Below are 13,841 nucleotides of genomic sequence, written 5' to 3'. Positions count from 1 at the left end.
CTTCATACTGGACTGACACTGGTTACATTTTAAAATTCCTTTTACAGGATATTAAAAGGAGAACATTTGCAGACAGGAAATTCAAATCAAACATCACATCAAGATCTGATACCCTCATATTATTCATCAGGATCTGAATATCATCAGCCTTAGGATGGAGAAAAACTTCATTTTCCAGATTCAATCTGTGGAAAAACTTTCCAAACATCAGTGTGATTAGAAAAAGCACCGAGATATACACCTGGGTGTTGCAGTGAAGTGAGTTTTGATTAGTTTCACAACCTGAAAAAAAAACATTGTGCCAGTGACAGCGGGGGACTCAATAGTAAACTATTCTGTATGTGAACAGCGCTGACTGTCCAACCTGGAGAGACAGAAGAGCTCTGGCTGTGTGGAGAAACCTTGGAAATGTGAGGACTGTGGTAAAGGATCCTATTCCCCATCCCTGCTGAGAAATCACCAACGCATTCACACTGGGGAGAAGCTGTTCACCTGCTCTGTATGTGGGAAGGGATTCACTCAATTAGCCGGCCTCACATTACACCAGCAAGTTCACTCAGGAGAGACCATTCATCTGCTCCGAGTGTGGGAAAGGATTCACCAATTCATCCCACCTGCTGACACACCAACTTATTCACACTGAGGAGAAGCCATTTATCTGCATTCACTGTGGAAAGAGGTTCAGGTCCTCAGCCAACATCACTGCGCACCAGCAAATTCACACCAGGGAGAAGGTGTACACCTGCTCCGTGTGTGGGGTGGAATTTGCCCAGTTATCCAGCCTCCAATACCACCAGGAAGTTCACACTCAGGAGAGGCCATTCAACTGCAGTTCCTGTGGGAAGAATTTCAGATCTTCATCCAACCTCATTGAACACCAGCGAGCTCACACTGGGGAGAGGCCAGTTATCTGCTCTATATGTGGGAAGGGATTTACAAAGTCTCCAACTTGATGATACACCAGTGAATTCATACCGGGGATAGGCCATTTATCTGCTGTGTGTGTGGGGGAAGGGATTCACTGAGGCAGCTAAAGAGTGGAGACATCAGCGAGTTCACAAGTGACTGAAGGGATTGGATTCTGCTGTTGTTATTGCTGCTGTTTATCACATTCAGGATTGATAATCTGACAATATCTGGTTTGATTTTGCTGATGTTAACAAACTCTATGGCTGGAGTTTAATATTCTGGAGATGTTACTGATTTTCGGGGCTGCAATGTCCCTTTTTAAACACACATTCTGTGATCTTTCTCCTAAATTCAAGAATTCAGGAACTGGTTTACAATAAAATTATAAACTTTTACTTCAATCCTAAATTGATACAAAATCCAGAAGTCAATGTTTAAAAGGGTCCATTAATTAACATCTCCAATTAGAAAGTGCTGATTAATCCTTGCTGACAATTACTGATTAACACGTTTTTCACAGTGACACTCCCATTCTGAAATGAAATTATCAAGGAACAGTGAACAAAATAGTGAAATATTTTACAGACACATCAATTAAAACTTTAACAATCAACATTGATATTGATGCAACTGGAAAGTCGCTGAGTTCAATAATTTCTGACACAGCAGCAGCAACATTTGGTAAGGTGGAACACACAACAAACCAAAAGAGAAAATGCTGGAAAATGTCAGCAAGCCTGGCAGCATCTGTAAGGAGAGAAAAGAGCTGACATTTCGAGTCCAGATGACCCCACACACAACAAAGACTGGTTTGAGATCCATTCAGCAGAGATGACGTGTCATTGAAGCAAAAAGCGAAGCCTACTTGATGGTACAACATAAACCCAACAGCTGGAACACTGGGTCACTTGAAAATAGCCAGGAAAAATGTGTAAAAACAGCGCGATACTGTGCCAATAATCACTGGACCAGCTGATATCAAGAAATTCAAAAACTGACAATGCTGAAAAATCTCGGCAGGTCTGATAGCTTCTGTGGAGAGAGAATAGAGCCAACGTTTCCAGTCTGGATGACCCAGCTAGAAGAGAAGTGAACAATTGGTATTGAATCTAAAATGCTGCCAGCTGCTGTGCTGAGAAAAGTGAAATGTTCTAATTACTGAGTGAAAAATGTACTTGTACCATATTTTACATTTAGTCTTGCTGGAAGCTCAAGGGTTTGTATTGCTGATTCTGATCATTCGAGTAGCGACGATATGTAATCAAGAAATTAAAACAAGCTCGTAGTTTAGGAATTACTGAGTTAATCAGAAATCATTTGTAAGAAGTGAATAAGGATGGGGAAATCAGGAAACAATTGCCACTTAATAAGTGTTAAATGTGTTGAATTTCTCAGACAGTGTAGACCGTTTATCCCAGCCAAAAACGTGTCTCTAGCACAGATCTGAAACAAGACAAACTTGATAGGATGGGGTGATCATGGCCAAGACAAGCTTGATAGGGTGGGGTGATCATGGCCAATATGTAAACTCACTACATAAAGGTTAAACAGGATGTCGCAGCAAGCAATGAACCACAAAGTGACTGAAGAGACTTCCAATGGGCTGACGAATGGCAGATGGAGTTTAATTTAGATAAATGTGAAGTGATGCATTTTGATAGATCAAAACAGGGCAGGACTTACTCAGTTAATGGTTGGGCATTGGGGAGAGTTATAGAACAAAGAGATCTAGGGGTACAGGTTCATAGCTCCTTGAAAGTGGAGTCACAGGTGGACAGAGTGGTGAAGAAGGCATTCGGCATGCTTGGTTTCATTGGTCAGAACATTGAATCCAGGAGTTGAGACATCTTATTGAAGTTGTATAAGACATTGGTAAGGCCACACTTGGAATACTGTGTACAGTTCTGGTCACCCTATTATAGAAAGGATATTATTAAACTAGGAAGAGTGCAGAAAAGATTTAGTAGGATGCTACTGAGATTTGATGGTTTGAGATATAAGGAGAGGCTGGATAAACTGTGACTTTTTTCTCTGGAGCGAAGGAGGCTGAGGGGTGATCTTATAGAGGTCTATAAAATAATGAGGGGCACAGATCAGCTCGATAGTCGATATTTTTTCCCAAAGGTAGGGGAGTCTAAAACTAGAGGGCATAGGTTTAAAGTGAGAGAGGAGAGATACAAGAGGGTCCAGAGGGGCAATTTTTTCACAGAGGATGGTAAGCATCTGGAACAAGCTGCCAGATTAGTAGTAGAGGCGGGTACAATTTTGTGTTTTAAAAAGTGGTTACATGGGTAAGATGGGTATAGAGGGATGTGGGCCAAATGCGGGCAATTGGGACTGGCTTTGTGGTTAAAAAAAGGGGCGACATGAACAAGTTGGGCCAAAGGGCCTGTTTCCATGCTGTAAACCTCTCTGACTCGAATGGAAATAGCAGGGAATTCACTGAACATCTGTCCCTTGCAAATGATAATTAAATAAATGATTGACATAAACACCAACACGAGCCACCACACCACCACCCCGCGCCCCCCCCTCCCCCGCCGCCACAGAAATAAGCTACATAAATGGAATTTTGTGTGGGGAAATCACTTCAAACAACAAAGAGCTTTTCAAAGTGGCTAAAGGTGACTGAGACAGGAGATCGGCATCCTTCTGATCCGGGATCAGTAAACCATTCCGAGGAGAATATCACCTCCAGACACGGAGATCAGTATCCCCCTGATCCGGGATCAGTAAACCCTTCCGAGGAGAATATCACCTCCAGCGATTAGCGGAGATCAGTATTTCCTTCATCCGGGATCTTACCTATTACAGGTTTTATGTCTTTTATGTATCATATCTAAACTGTTGCTTCTTAATAACTGAGTGAAAAATCACCGATGACTTCTTTCCATTTTTCAAATGCTCAGGCCAGCATTTATTGCCCCTTCCTCATTACTCTGTGAAGGTGGTGGTGAGCTGCCTTCTTCAATCACTGCAATCCCTGTGGTACAGGTACACGGTGCTGTTAGGGAGGGAGCTTTTAAACCTCTTCTCACAGTCCAAGCATTTAAACAGTCTCTTCTCATTGTGAACAAGTTGATATTTACTGAGATACAATGACTGAGTGAATCCCTTCCCACACATGGAGCAGGTAAACAGCCTCTGCTCAGTGTTGTGCTTGTGTTGCAGCAGATCCATTGCACTTTTAAATCTCGTCACAATCAGAACATCAAAACCATTTATTTTTCGGTCTGAACAAGTTGATGTGAAATAAAGCTGCTGAACTGATTGAATCCCCTGTCACACACGGAGCAGGTGAACATGCTCCCTCAGTGGGAGTGCACCGGTGTTTTAGCAGGCTGGATGACAGTGAATCCCTTCCCACACTCAAATCAGAGGAATGGCCTCCCACCAGTGTGAACCCTCAGGTGATCAGTGATTTGGGATGAAGTAGTAAATCAGTTCCCAGATGAAGAGCAGCTGAACAGCCCCTCTCAGTGGGAGTGGTTTGGTGTCTCTGCAGATTCCCTGCACTTTTAAAGCTCTTTCCACAGTCAGAGCATTTAAACAGTCTCTTATCAGTATGAACAAGCTGATGGTTGCTGAGCTGTGATGACTGAGTGAATCCCTTCCCACACACAGAGCAAGCAAACGGCCTCTCCCCTGTGTGAAGAGGCTGGTGTTTCATCAGTTCATTTCTGCTTTTAAACCTCTTCCCACAGTCAGAACATTTACAGGGTCTCTCATCGGAGTGAACAATTTTGTGTCTTCTGAGGTAGGATAAACATGTGAATCCCTTGCCACATAGGGAGCAGGTGAAAGGTTTCTCCCCAGTGTGAAGACTCTGGTGTTCACTGAGGTGAGATGTTGTAGTGAATCTCTTCCCACACTCAGCGCAGGTGAATGGTCTCTCTCCAGTGTGGATGCGCTGGTGTCTAAGAAGATGGGATGATTTAACAAATCCTTTCCCACAAAAGGAGCAAACAAACGGTCTCTCCCCAGTGTGAACACGCTTGCGTTCAGTGAGGGTGGAATACTGCCTGAAATGTTTCCCACACTGAGAGCAGCTGAATGGTCTCTCCCCAGTGTGAACACGCTTGTGTTCAGTGAGGTGGGAAGCACAAGTGAATCCCTTCCCACACATGGAGCAGGTGAAGGGTTTCTCCCCAGTGTGAACACGTAGGTGTTCAGTGAGGTGAGATACTTGCCTGAAGTTCTTCCCACATTGAGAGCAATTGAATGGTCTCTCGCCAGTGTGAACCCGTTGATGGTGAATTAAACCCTCAGAACTCTTAAAACTGTTCCCACAGTCAGAGCATTTAAACGGTCTGTCCTCAGTGTGAACTCGCTGGTGTGACACCAGGCTAAATGACTGAGCGAATCCTTTACCACACATACAGCAGATGAATGGTCTCTCCCCAGTGTGACTGCGTCGATGAATTTCCAGCTGAGATGGGGTTTTACAAACTTTTCCACAGTCTTCACATTTCCACTGTTTCTCCATGGTGCTGGTGTCTTTGTGTCTCTCCAGGTTGGATGATCTGTTAAATCCTTGTCCACACAGAACACGTGTACGGTTTCACCTGACAGTGAATGGTGTGATGTTTTTCAGGCTGCGTAACTGGGTAAAGCTCTTTCCACAGTCAGTTCACTGGAACAGTCTCACTCCAGTGTGTGCATGTGTCTCGATGCTTCTCCAGTCACACTGATGTTTGAAATATTTTCCCACAGGCAGAACAAACATTTTTCCTTCCACATTCAAAGGCTAATTGAGTTTAGGTGCTGATAAATCGAATGATTGTAAAATATTCGTATGAAATTTGATTTGAGTTTCCAGTCTGTAAATCTTCCCCTTCAAATATCCTGCAAAAGAAGAGAACAAAACTACTGTCAGTCCAGGATAGAAATTCTGAACAGACAATTCTAGTTTCTCTGGAACATTTTTTCCGCTTGTTCCCCCAAATCTGTAAATCCCCATCCCACACACTCACCCTCCTCCCTGGGCTGAAATCCAAACCCATCTCATCATCTCCAACATTCTTTTCCTCCATTCCCAGTTTTCTCCCTCCCTCCCTCTCCTCTGTCTGGATTCAGTTCTGATCAATGACATGTCATTGATGAAGACGAACATCTCGTCAAGACCATCCCCACACCCCCACTTCTTGCCTTCAAACAACCGCACAACCTCCAACAGACCATTGTCCGCAGCAAACTAACCAGCCTTCAGGAGAACAGTGACCACGACACCACACAACCCTGCCACAGCAACCTCTGCAAGACGTGCCGGATCATCGACACGGATGCCATCATCTCGCGTGAGAACACCATCTACCTGGTACACGGTACCTACTCTTGCAACTCGGCCAACATTGTCTACCTGATACGCTGCAGGAAAGGATGCCCCGAGGCATAGTACATTGGGGAAACCATGCAGACGCTACGACAACGGCTGAATGAACACCGCTCGACAATCACCAGGCAAGACTGTTCTCTTCCTGTTGGGGAACACTTCAGCGGTCATGGGCATTCAGCCTCTGATCTTCGGGTAAGCATTCTCCAAGGCAGCCTTCACGACACACGACAGCGCAGAGTCGCTGAGCAGAACTGAGAGCCAAGTTCCGCACACATGAGGGCGGCCTAAACCAGGATGTTGGGTTCATGTCACACTATCGGTAACCCCCACAGCTTGCCTCCTGGACTTGCAGAATCTCACTGGCTGTCCTGTCTGGAGACAATACACATTTCGTTAACCTGTGCCTAATGCTCCCTCCACTCACATTGTCTGTATCTTTAAGACCTGATTAGCTGTAAAGATTCGCATTCTAATCAGTATTCTGTAACTTGATTTTGTGTCTCTGTATGCCCTGTTTGAGAGCAGATATCCACTCCATTGGACAAAGGAGCAGCGCTCCGAAAGCTAATGGCATTTGCTGCCAAATAAACCTGTTGGACTTTAACCTGTTGTTAAAACTCTTACTGGGTTCAGTTCTCCAGCTCCTGTCTGCAGACTGACAATAAAACCAATGGGTCTTAGTGGGGGTGTTGGGGCCTCCAGCTGGTGTTTGTGAATCCTCCCCGCCCACCTCCCAGGGTTTCCTTCCTTCCCAGAGATCAGAGTCCTCATTGATTTGAGGCCAAAGTGTAACCTCTTATTTATTGTCCCCCTCCCCCATCCTCTGATGTGAACCATCCTCCAGTGGCTGAGCCAGGATGGGGCCGTTAACCTGGGCCTGTTCCCGGGAGGGAGGGAGGGAGAAGCCCCGCAGCTGCAAACCAGGGAGCTGACAATGATTCTGAAGGGTTTGCGGATCCACAAAGTGTTTCCAAATCCTCCCAGCCACCGCCTAACGCTGACTCCGCTTCTCCGGGACAAACAAGCGCCAAGGACAGCAATGACACTGCGCATGCTCCACATCACAATGCCCGGGGGCTGATTGACGGCAGCTCCGAACCAATCGGAAGAGGGGGCGGGGCTGGAGGACCGATGGGCAGCGGCTGGTCCTCCAACCAATCGGAGTGAATGAGAGGCGGGGCCGGGCTGCGACTGAAGCATGCGCCGCTCCAGACCAATCGGAAGAGTTCCCTGTTCCACGCATGGGAGAAGTGCGCATGCGCAGTAAGCAAAGGCGTTTGCAGCACGCGCAGTGCGGGTGACAGCAACTGGAGAGAAGTTCCTCCGTCTCATCAGCAGCCGGTAAGGATGCAGAAACATAGAGGGAGCAATGGAACCGGCGGATGGACGTAGAGGGTTTCTAAATACCTGTTGAAGGCCTCAAACATCGAATATGAGCCCGTAGGTCCCGTGTTTGCAGCTTCAGGTCTTTTTCCCGAGACGAAGCTCAGGTTAACAGCCGCCACCTTGATTGAGCAGGGAGCAGAGCGCATGCGCTGGTGTCTTGGTGACGCAACCGTGAGGGGGCGGGTCTTTGTGTTTCTGCTCCCACCGGGTCCTAGTGCTCGGAAAAATGACTAAATTTGAGCATCAGATTTTCAAACAGCTTCACCCACTCCCAGGCTGCACCTCACGTTTGCAGCCGAGAGAAGTTAATGGGTCATGTACATATTCAGTATGAGAGGTGGCATCCGGAATACTTACCTGAAGCGGTTACACGGCTTTTGTACTTGTTGGAGTTTAGAAGGTTGAGGAGGAATTTATTGAAACTTACAGGGTACAGCGTGGCCTGGACAGAGTGGACGTGGAGAGGATGTTTCCACGAGTAGATAAAACTAGAACCAGAGGGCACAACCTCAGACTAAAGGGATGTTCCTTTCAAACAGAGATGAGGAAGAATTTCTTCAGCCAGAGTCATTGAGGTTTACAGCATGGAAACAGGCCCTTCGGCCCAACTTGTCCATGCCGCCCTTTTTTTTAAAACCCCTGAAGCGAATCCCAATTGCCTACATTTGGCCCATATCCCTCTATTCCCATCGTACCCATGTAACTATCTAAATGCTTTTTAAAAGATACAATTGTACCCACAGCTTGTTCCAGACACTCACCACCCTCTGTGTGAACAAATTGCCCCTCTGGACACTTTTGTATCTCTCCCCTCTCACCTTAAACCTGTGCCCTCTAGTTTTAGACTCCCCTACCTTTGGGAAAAGATATTGACTATCTACCTTTGGGAAAAGATATTGACTATGCCCCTCATTATTTTATAGACTTCTATAAGATCACCCCTCAGCCTCCTACGCTCCAGAGAAAAAAGTTCCAGTCCATTCAGCCTCCTTATACTCAATCCATCAAGTCCCGGTAGCATCCTACTAAATCTTTTCTGCACTCTTTCTAGTTTAATACTATCCTTTCTATAATAGGGTGACCAGAATTGCACACAGTATTCCAAGTGTGGCCTTACCAATGTCTTGTACAACTTCAACAAGACGTCCCAACTCCTGTATTCAATGTTCTGACCGATGAAACCAAGCATGCTGAATGCCTTCTTCACCACTCTGTCCACCTGTGACTCCACTTTGAAGGAGCTATGAACATGTACCCCTAGATCTCTTAGTTCTGTAACTCTCCCCAACGCCCTACCATTAACTGAGTAAGTCCTGTCCTGGTTCAATCTACCAAAATGCATCACTTCGCATTTGTCGAAATTAAATTCCATCTGCCATTCGTCAGCCCACTGGCCCACCAGAGAGTGGTGAATCTGTGGAACTCTTTGCCACAGAAGGCTGTGGAGGCCAGGTCATTGAGTGTCTTTAAGACAGAGATAGATAGGTTCTTGATTAATAAGTGGATCAGGGGTTATGGGGAAAAGGTAGGAGAATGGGGATGAGAAAAATATCAGCCCATGACTGAATGGTGAAGCAGCCTCGATGGGCCTAGTGGCCTAATTCTGCTCCTATGTCTTATGGCCTTTTGGTTACACTTCAGCCCCAAGCTCCTCATGTTTACATAGAAACATGCATAGAAAATAGAAGCGGAAGGAGGCCATTCAGCCCTTTGAACATTCCCTGCCATTCATTATGGTCATGGCTGATCCTCAAATTCAATACCCTTGTCCCACCCATCCCCCCATAATATCCCTTTTGCCCCAAGAGATATATATCTACTTTTGAGGAATGGAGATCCAAAGATTCACGACCCACTGTGTGAAAAATATCTAATCTCTGTCTCTATGCGCAACACTTGTTTAAACAGTGACCCCGAGATTCTCCCATAAGAGTAAACAACACTTCCAACAAGTTGTTGGAAGGTATTTTGAGAGACAGGATCTACAGGCATGTAGAGAGGCAAGGACTGATTAGAAACAGTCAGCATGGCTTTGGAGTGGAAAATCATGTCTCACAAATTTGATTGAGTTTTTTGAATGGGTAACCAAGAAGTTAGAAGAGGGCAGTGCAGTTAATGTTCTTTACATGGACTTTAGCAAGGCCTTTGACAAGGTATCAAATGGTAAGTTGTTGCATAAGGGTAATCTCACGGGATCCAGGATGAGGTAGCCAAATAGGTACAAAACTGGCTTGATGACAGAAGACAGAGGGTGGTTGTAGATCGTTGTTTTTCAAACTGGAGGCCTGTGACCAGCCGTGTGCCTCAGTGATCGGTGTTGGGTCCACTGTTATTTGTCGTTTATATTCATGATGTGGATGAGAATTTAGTAGGCATGGTTAGTAAGTTTGCAGTATGGTTAGTAAGTTTGCAGATGACACCAGGATTGGTGGCATAGTGGACAGTGAAGAAGGTTACCTAGGATTGCATCGGGATCTTGATCAATTGGGCCAGTGGGCTGGTGAATGGCAGATGGAGTTTAATTTTGATAAATGCGAGGTGATGCATTTTGGTAGATTGAACCAGGACAGGACTTACTCAGTTAATGGTAGGGCATTGGGGAGAGTTACAGAACAAAGAGATCGAGGGGTACAGGTTCATAGGTAGAGTGGCGAAGAAGGCATTCGGCATGCTTGGTTTCATTGGTCAGAACATTAAATACAGGAGTTGGGACGTCTTGTTGAAGTTGTACAAGACTTGTGTCAGACCACACTTGGAATACTGTGTGCAGTTCTGGTCACCCTATTATAGAAAGGTTGTTATTAAACGCGAAAGAGTGCAGAAAAGATTTACGAGGATGCTACTGGGATTTGATGGTTATAAGGAGAGACTGGATAGACTGGGAATTTATTTTCTGGAGTGCAGGAGGCATAGGGGTGATCCTATAGCGGTCTATAAAATAATGAGGGCCATAGATCAGCTAGATAGTCAATATCTTTTTGCAAAGGTAGGGGAGTCTAAAACTAGAGGGCATAGATTTCAGGTGAGAAGGGAGAGATACAAAGGGTCCAGAGGGGCAATATTTTCATACAGAGGGTGGAGAGTGTCTTGAGCAAACTGCCAGAGGTAGTAGTAGAGGCGGGTACAATTTTGTCTTTTGAAAAGCATTTAGATAGTTACACTGGTATGATGGGTATAGAGGGATATGGGCCAAATGCGGGCAATTGGGACTAGTTTCGGGGTTAAAAAAAGGGGCAGCATGGACAAGTTGGGCTGAAGGGCCTGTTTCCATGCTATAAACCTCTATGACTCCTCTCCACATCCAAGACCTTTCAGGATCTGAAAGGTTTACATTAAGTTGCCTCTTACTCTTTTAAACTCGAGCAGAGACTGTCTCACTGCTCCTCATCAGACTATCCACCTATTCCAGGTGTTAGTCGACTAAACCTTCTATGAACTTCTAATGCATTTATATTTTTCCTTAAATAAGGAAATCGATAATGTAGACATTGCTCCAGATACAGACTCACCGTGTGCAACTGAAACATAACTTCCCTGCTTTTACTCCATTCCCCTCATAACAAATAATAGCTTTCTGAATTACTTGTACCTGGATTTTCTATCGTGATGGATTTTGGATATTTTTTGTTACAGGGGGTTAGAAAGGGAGGATTTACACACAACAAACTCAAACCAAGAGAAAATGTTGTCTCTTCTGATACGGGCTTTCTGAATGGGATAAGTAGGTAGATGTGAATGGAATGTTTCCACTTGTTGGTTTTTCCTTTACTGGGAACCATGAACAGACAACAAATAAATCAGACAGGAAAATAGAAGATGTTTCTTTCTTCAGACAGTTGTTAGAATTTGGAACTCACTGCGACTGGAAGTGGTTGACACAAATACTTTAGATGCTTTCAAAAGGAAAATATATGAGCTTATGAGAGAAAAGGGATTGGAAAAATCAAGTGAAAAGCTGAGATGTGATCAGAATGAGAGGAGACTCATGTGGAGTATAAACTCCAGTACAGACTCGATAAACCGAATGGCCTGTTTGTGTATTGTCACAGACAGAACAAACAATTCTCCTTCCCTGTTCAAAGACAATAACAATCAGCTCCTAATGATCCGAGTGACTGTCAGATCTCAACGTGATGTTTGGTTTGTGTTTTCTTGCTGTAAATCCTCCTTTCCAATATCCTGCAAAGGGAATTTACAAAAGTCATCACTGTCAGTCCAGGATAGATATATTCATAGAATTCCACAGCTCGGAAGGAGGCTATTTGGCCCATCAAGTCAACTCTCCGACAGAGCATCCCACCAAGGCCCCAACAACATAACCCAACTTATTTACCCCACTAATCTCCCTAACCTACACACCCTGGGGGGAAAATGGATAATTTAGCATGGCCAGTCCACCTAACCTGAATATCTTTGGACTGTGGGAGAAAACCGGAGCACCCGGAGGAAACCCACGCAGACAAGTGGAGAATGTGCAAACTCCACACAGCAGCGCTCCGAAAGCAAGTGGCGTTTGCTACCAAATAAACCTGTTGGACTTTAACCTGGTGTTGTTAAACTCCTTACTGTGTAAACTCTACACAGACAGGTAACCAAGGCCGGAATCGAACCCAGGTCCCTGGCGCTGTGAGGCAGGAGGACTAACCACTGTGCCACCGTGCCAGCCACGTAATTCTTTGTAAACTTATTTTGCAGGAAATAGAAGAGGAGGATTTGCAGTCTGGACAATCAAATCTCACGTCAGACAGAGTCAATCAATTCATTGGGATTTGAAGATTTGTACATCTGAAGGGATTTAATTGACCATCTCAGTTGGAAACTGGTGAGAATCTGTTTCCTTGCTCCTCCTGTGGGGAGGGATTGATACAGCTGGAAAACATGCTGACACGACAGCGAGCTCGCAATAGTGAGAGTTCATCCACCTGCTCCGTGTGTGGGAAGAAATTCATGTGTTCATCCAACCTGCTGGCTCACCAACTCGATCACATTATTCAGAAGCCTCTTCAAAGCCCTGACTCTGGGCAAAGCATTGAAACCTCTGAGGAACAGGCCCAACACCAGCTCCTTCACACTGACGAGAGACCGTTCAGCTGCTCCCACTGCGGGAAGAGGTTCAGCCAGTCCTCCCGCCTTGCAGAGCACCAGCTCCTTCACACACACGAGAGACCGTTCAGCTGCTCTCACTGTGGAGAGTCGTTCAGCGACTCAGTGCATCTCACTGAGCACCAACAAGTTCACACCAAGGACAGGCCATTCAGCTGCTCCCAGTGTGGGAAGAGATTCACTCAGTCCTCCCACTGCACCGTTCACCAACAGATTCATTTTCAGAAGAGACATTTTAAATGCTTTAAATGTGAGAAGACCTTCAAAAGAAGGATTAGTCTGCTGAGACACCAGGGCACTCACACTGGGGAGAGGCCATACGTTTGCTCTGTGTGTGGGAAAACATTTACTTGTTTGCAGCATCTGCTGAGTCACCGGCCTATTCACACCGGGGAGAAGGCATTCATCTGCTCCGTGTGTGGGAAGGCTTTCACGGAGTCATCCAGCCTCCGGAGACACCGCCGCATTCACACAGGGGAGAAGCCGTTCTCCTGCTCCATTTGCGGCAAAAGATTTGCTCAGTTTTCCTACTGCAATCAACACCAACACATTCACTCTGATAAGAGACCTTTTCAATGCTCAGAATGCAATAAGACCTTTAAAAGAAGTGATGATCTGCTGAAACACAATCGCATTCACACCGGGGAGAGGCCGTTCCTGTGCTCTGTGTGTGGAAAGGGATTCGCTCAGTCATCTGGCCTGCTGAGACACCAACGCATTCACACCGGGGAGAAGCCGTTCACCTGCTCTGTGTGTGGGAAGGGATTCACTGATTCATCCTATATGCTGAAACACCAGCGAGCTCACACTGCGACAGAACCGTTCACCTGCTCCCTGTGTGGGAAGGGATTCACTGATCCATCCCGCCTGCAGAGACACCAGCGAGTTCACACTGGGGCAAAACCGTTCAACTGCTCCATGTGTGGGAAGGGATTTAATCAGTATTACAGCCTGCTGAAACATAGACGACTTCATGTGTGACCGGCAACGTTGGATTCTGTTGTTTCTGCGCCCTGAGATAAACAATAACAATTGGATGAATAGGGGAGGCAGCGGCACAGTGGAATTATCACTGGACTCAGGGTAAGGCTCTGGGGACCCAGGTTCG

The 13,841-nt window shown here is 45.7% G+C and overlaps 1 protein-coding gene across 1 annotated transcript in view; it reads right to left on the bottom strand.

Annotated features, from left to right (window-relative positions):
- Positions 1–4,315: 4,315 nt before the first annotated feature.
- The window catches only part of LOC144485220 (uncharacterized), a 37,218-nt gene continuing 27,692 nt past the window's right edge, over positions 4,316–13,841 (bottom strand). The window contains exons 5-6 of the mRNA XM_078203428.1: positions 7,621–7,860; positions 4,316–5,320 (exon numbers count right to left, since the gene is read on the bottom strand). Coding sequence (XP_078059554.1) covers positions 4,316–5,320; positions 7,621–7,860 — 1,245 coding nt within the window. The remainder of the gene's footprint in view (positions 5,321–7,620; positions 7,861–13,841) is intronic.

Source organism: Mustelus asterias, unplaced genomic scaffold (genome assembly GCF_964213995.1).
Source record: "Mustelus asterias unplaced genomic scaffold, sMusAst1.hap1.1 HAP1_SCAFFOLD_171, whole genome shotgun sequence".
Classification (NCBI taxonomy): Eukaryota; Metazoa; Chordata; class Chondrichthyes; order Carcharhiniformes; family Triakidae; genus Mustelus; species Mustelus asterias.
This window is presented reverse-complemented; position numbering and strand designations above follow the sequence as displayed.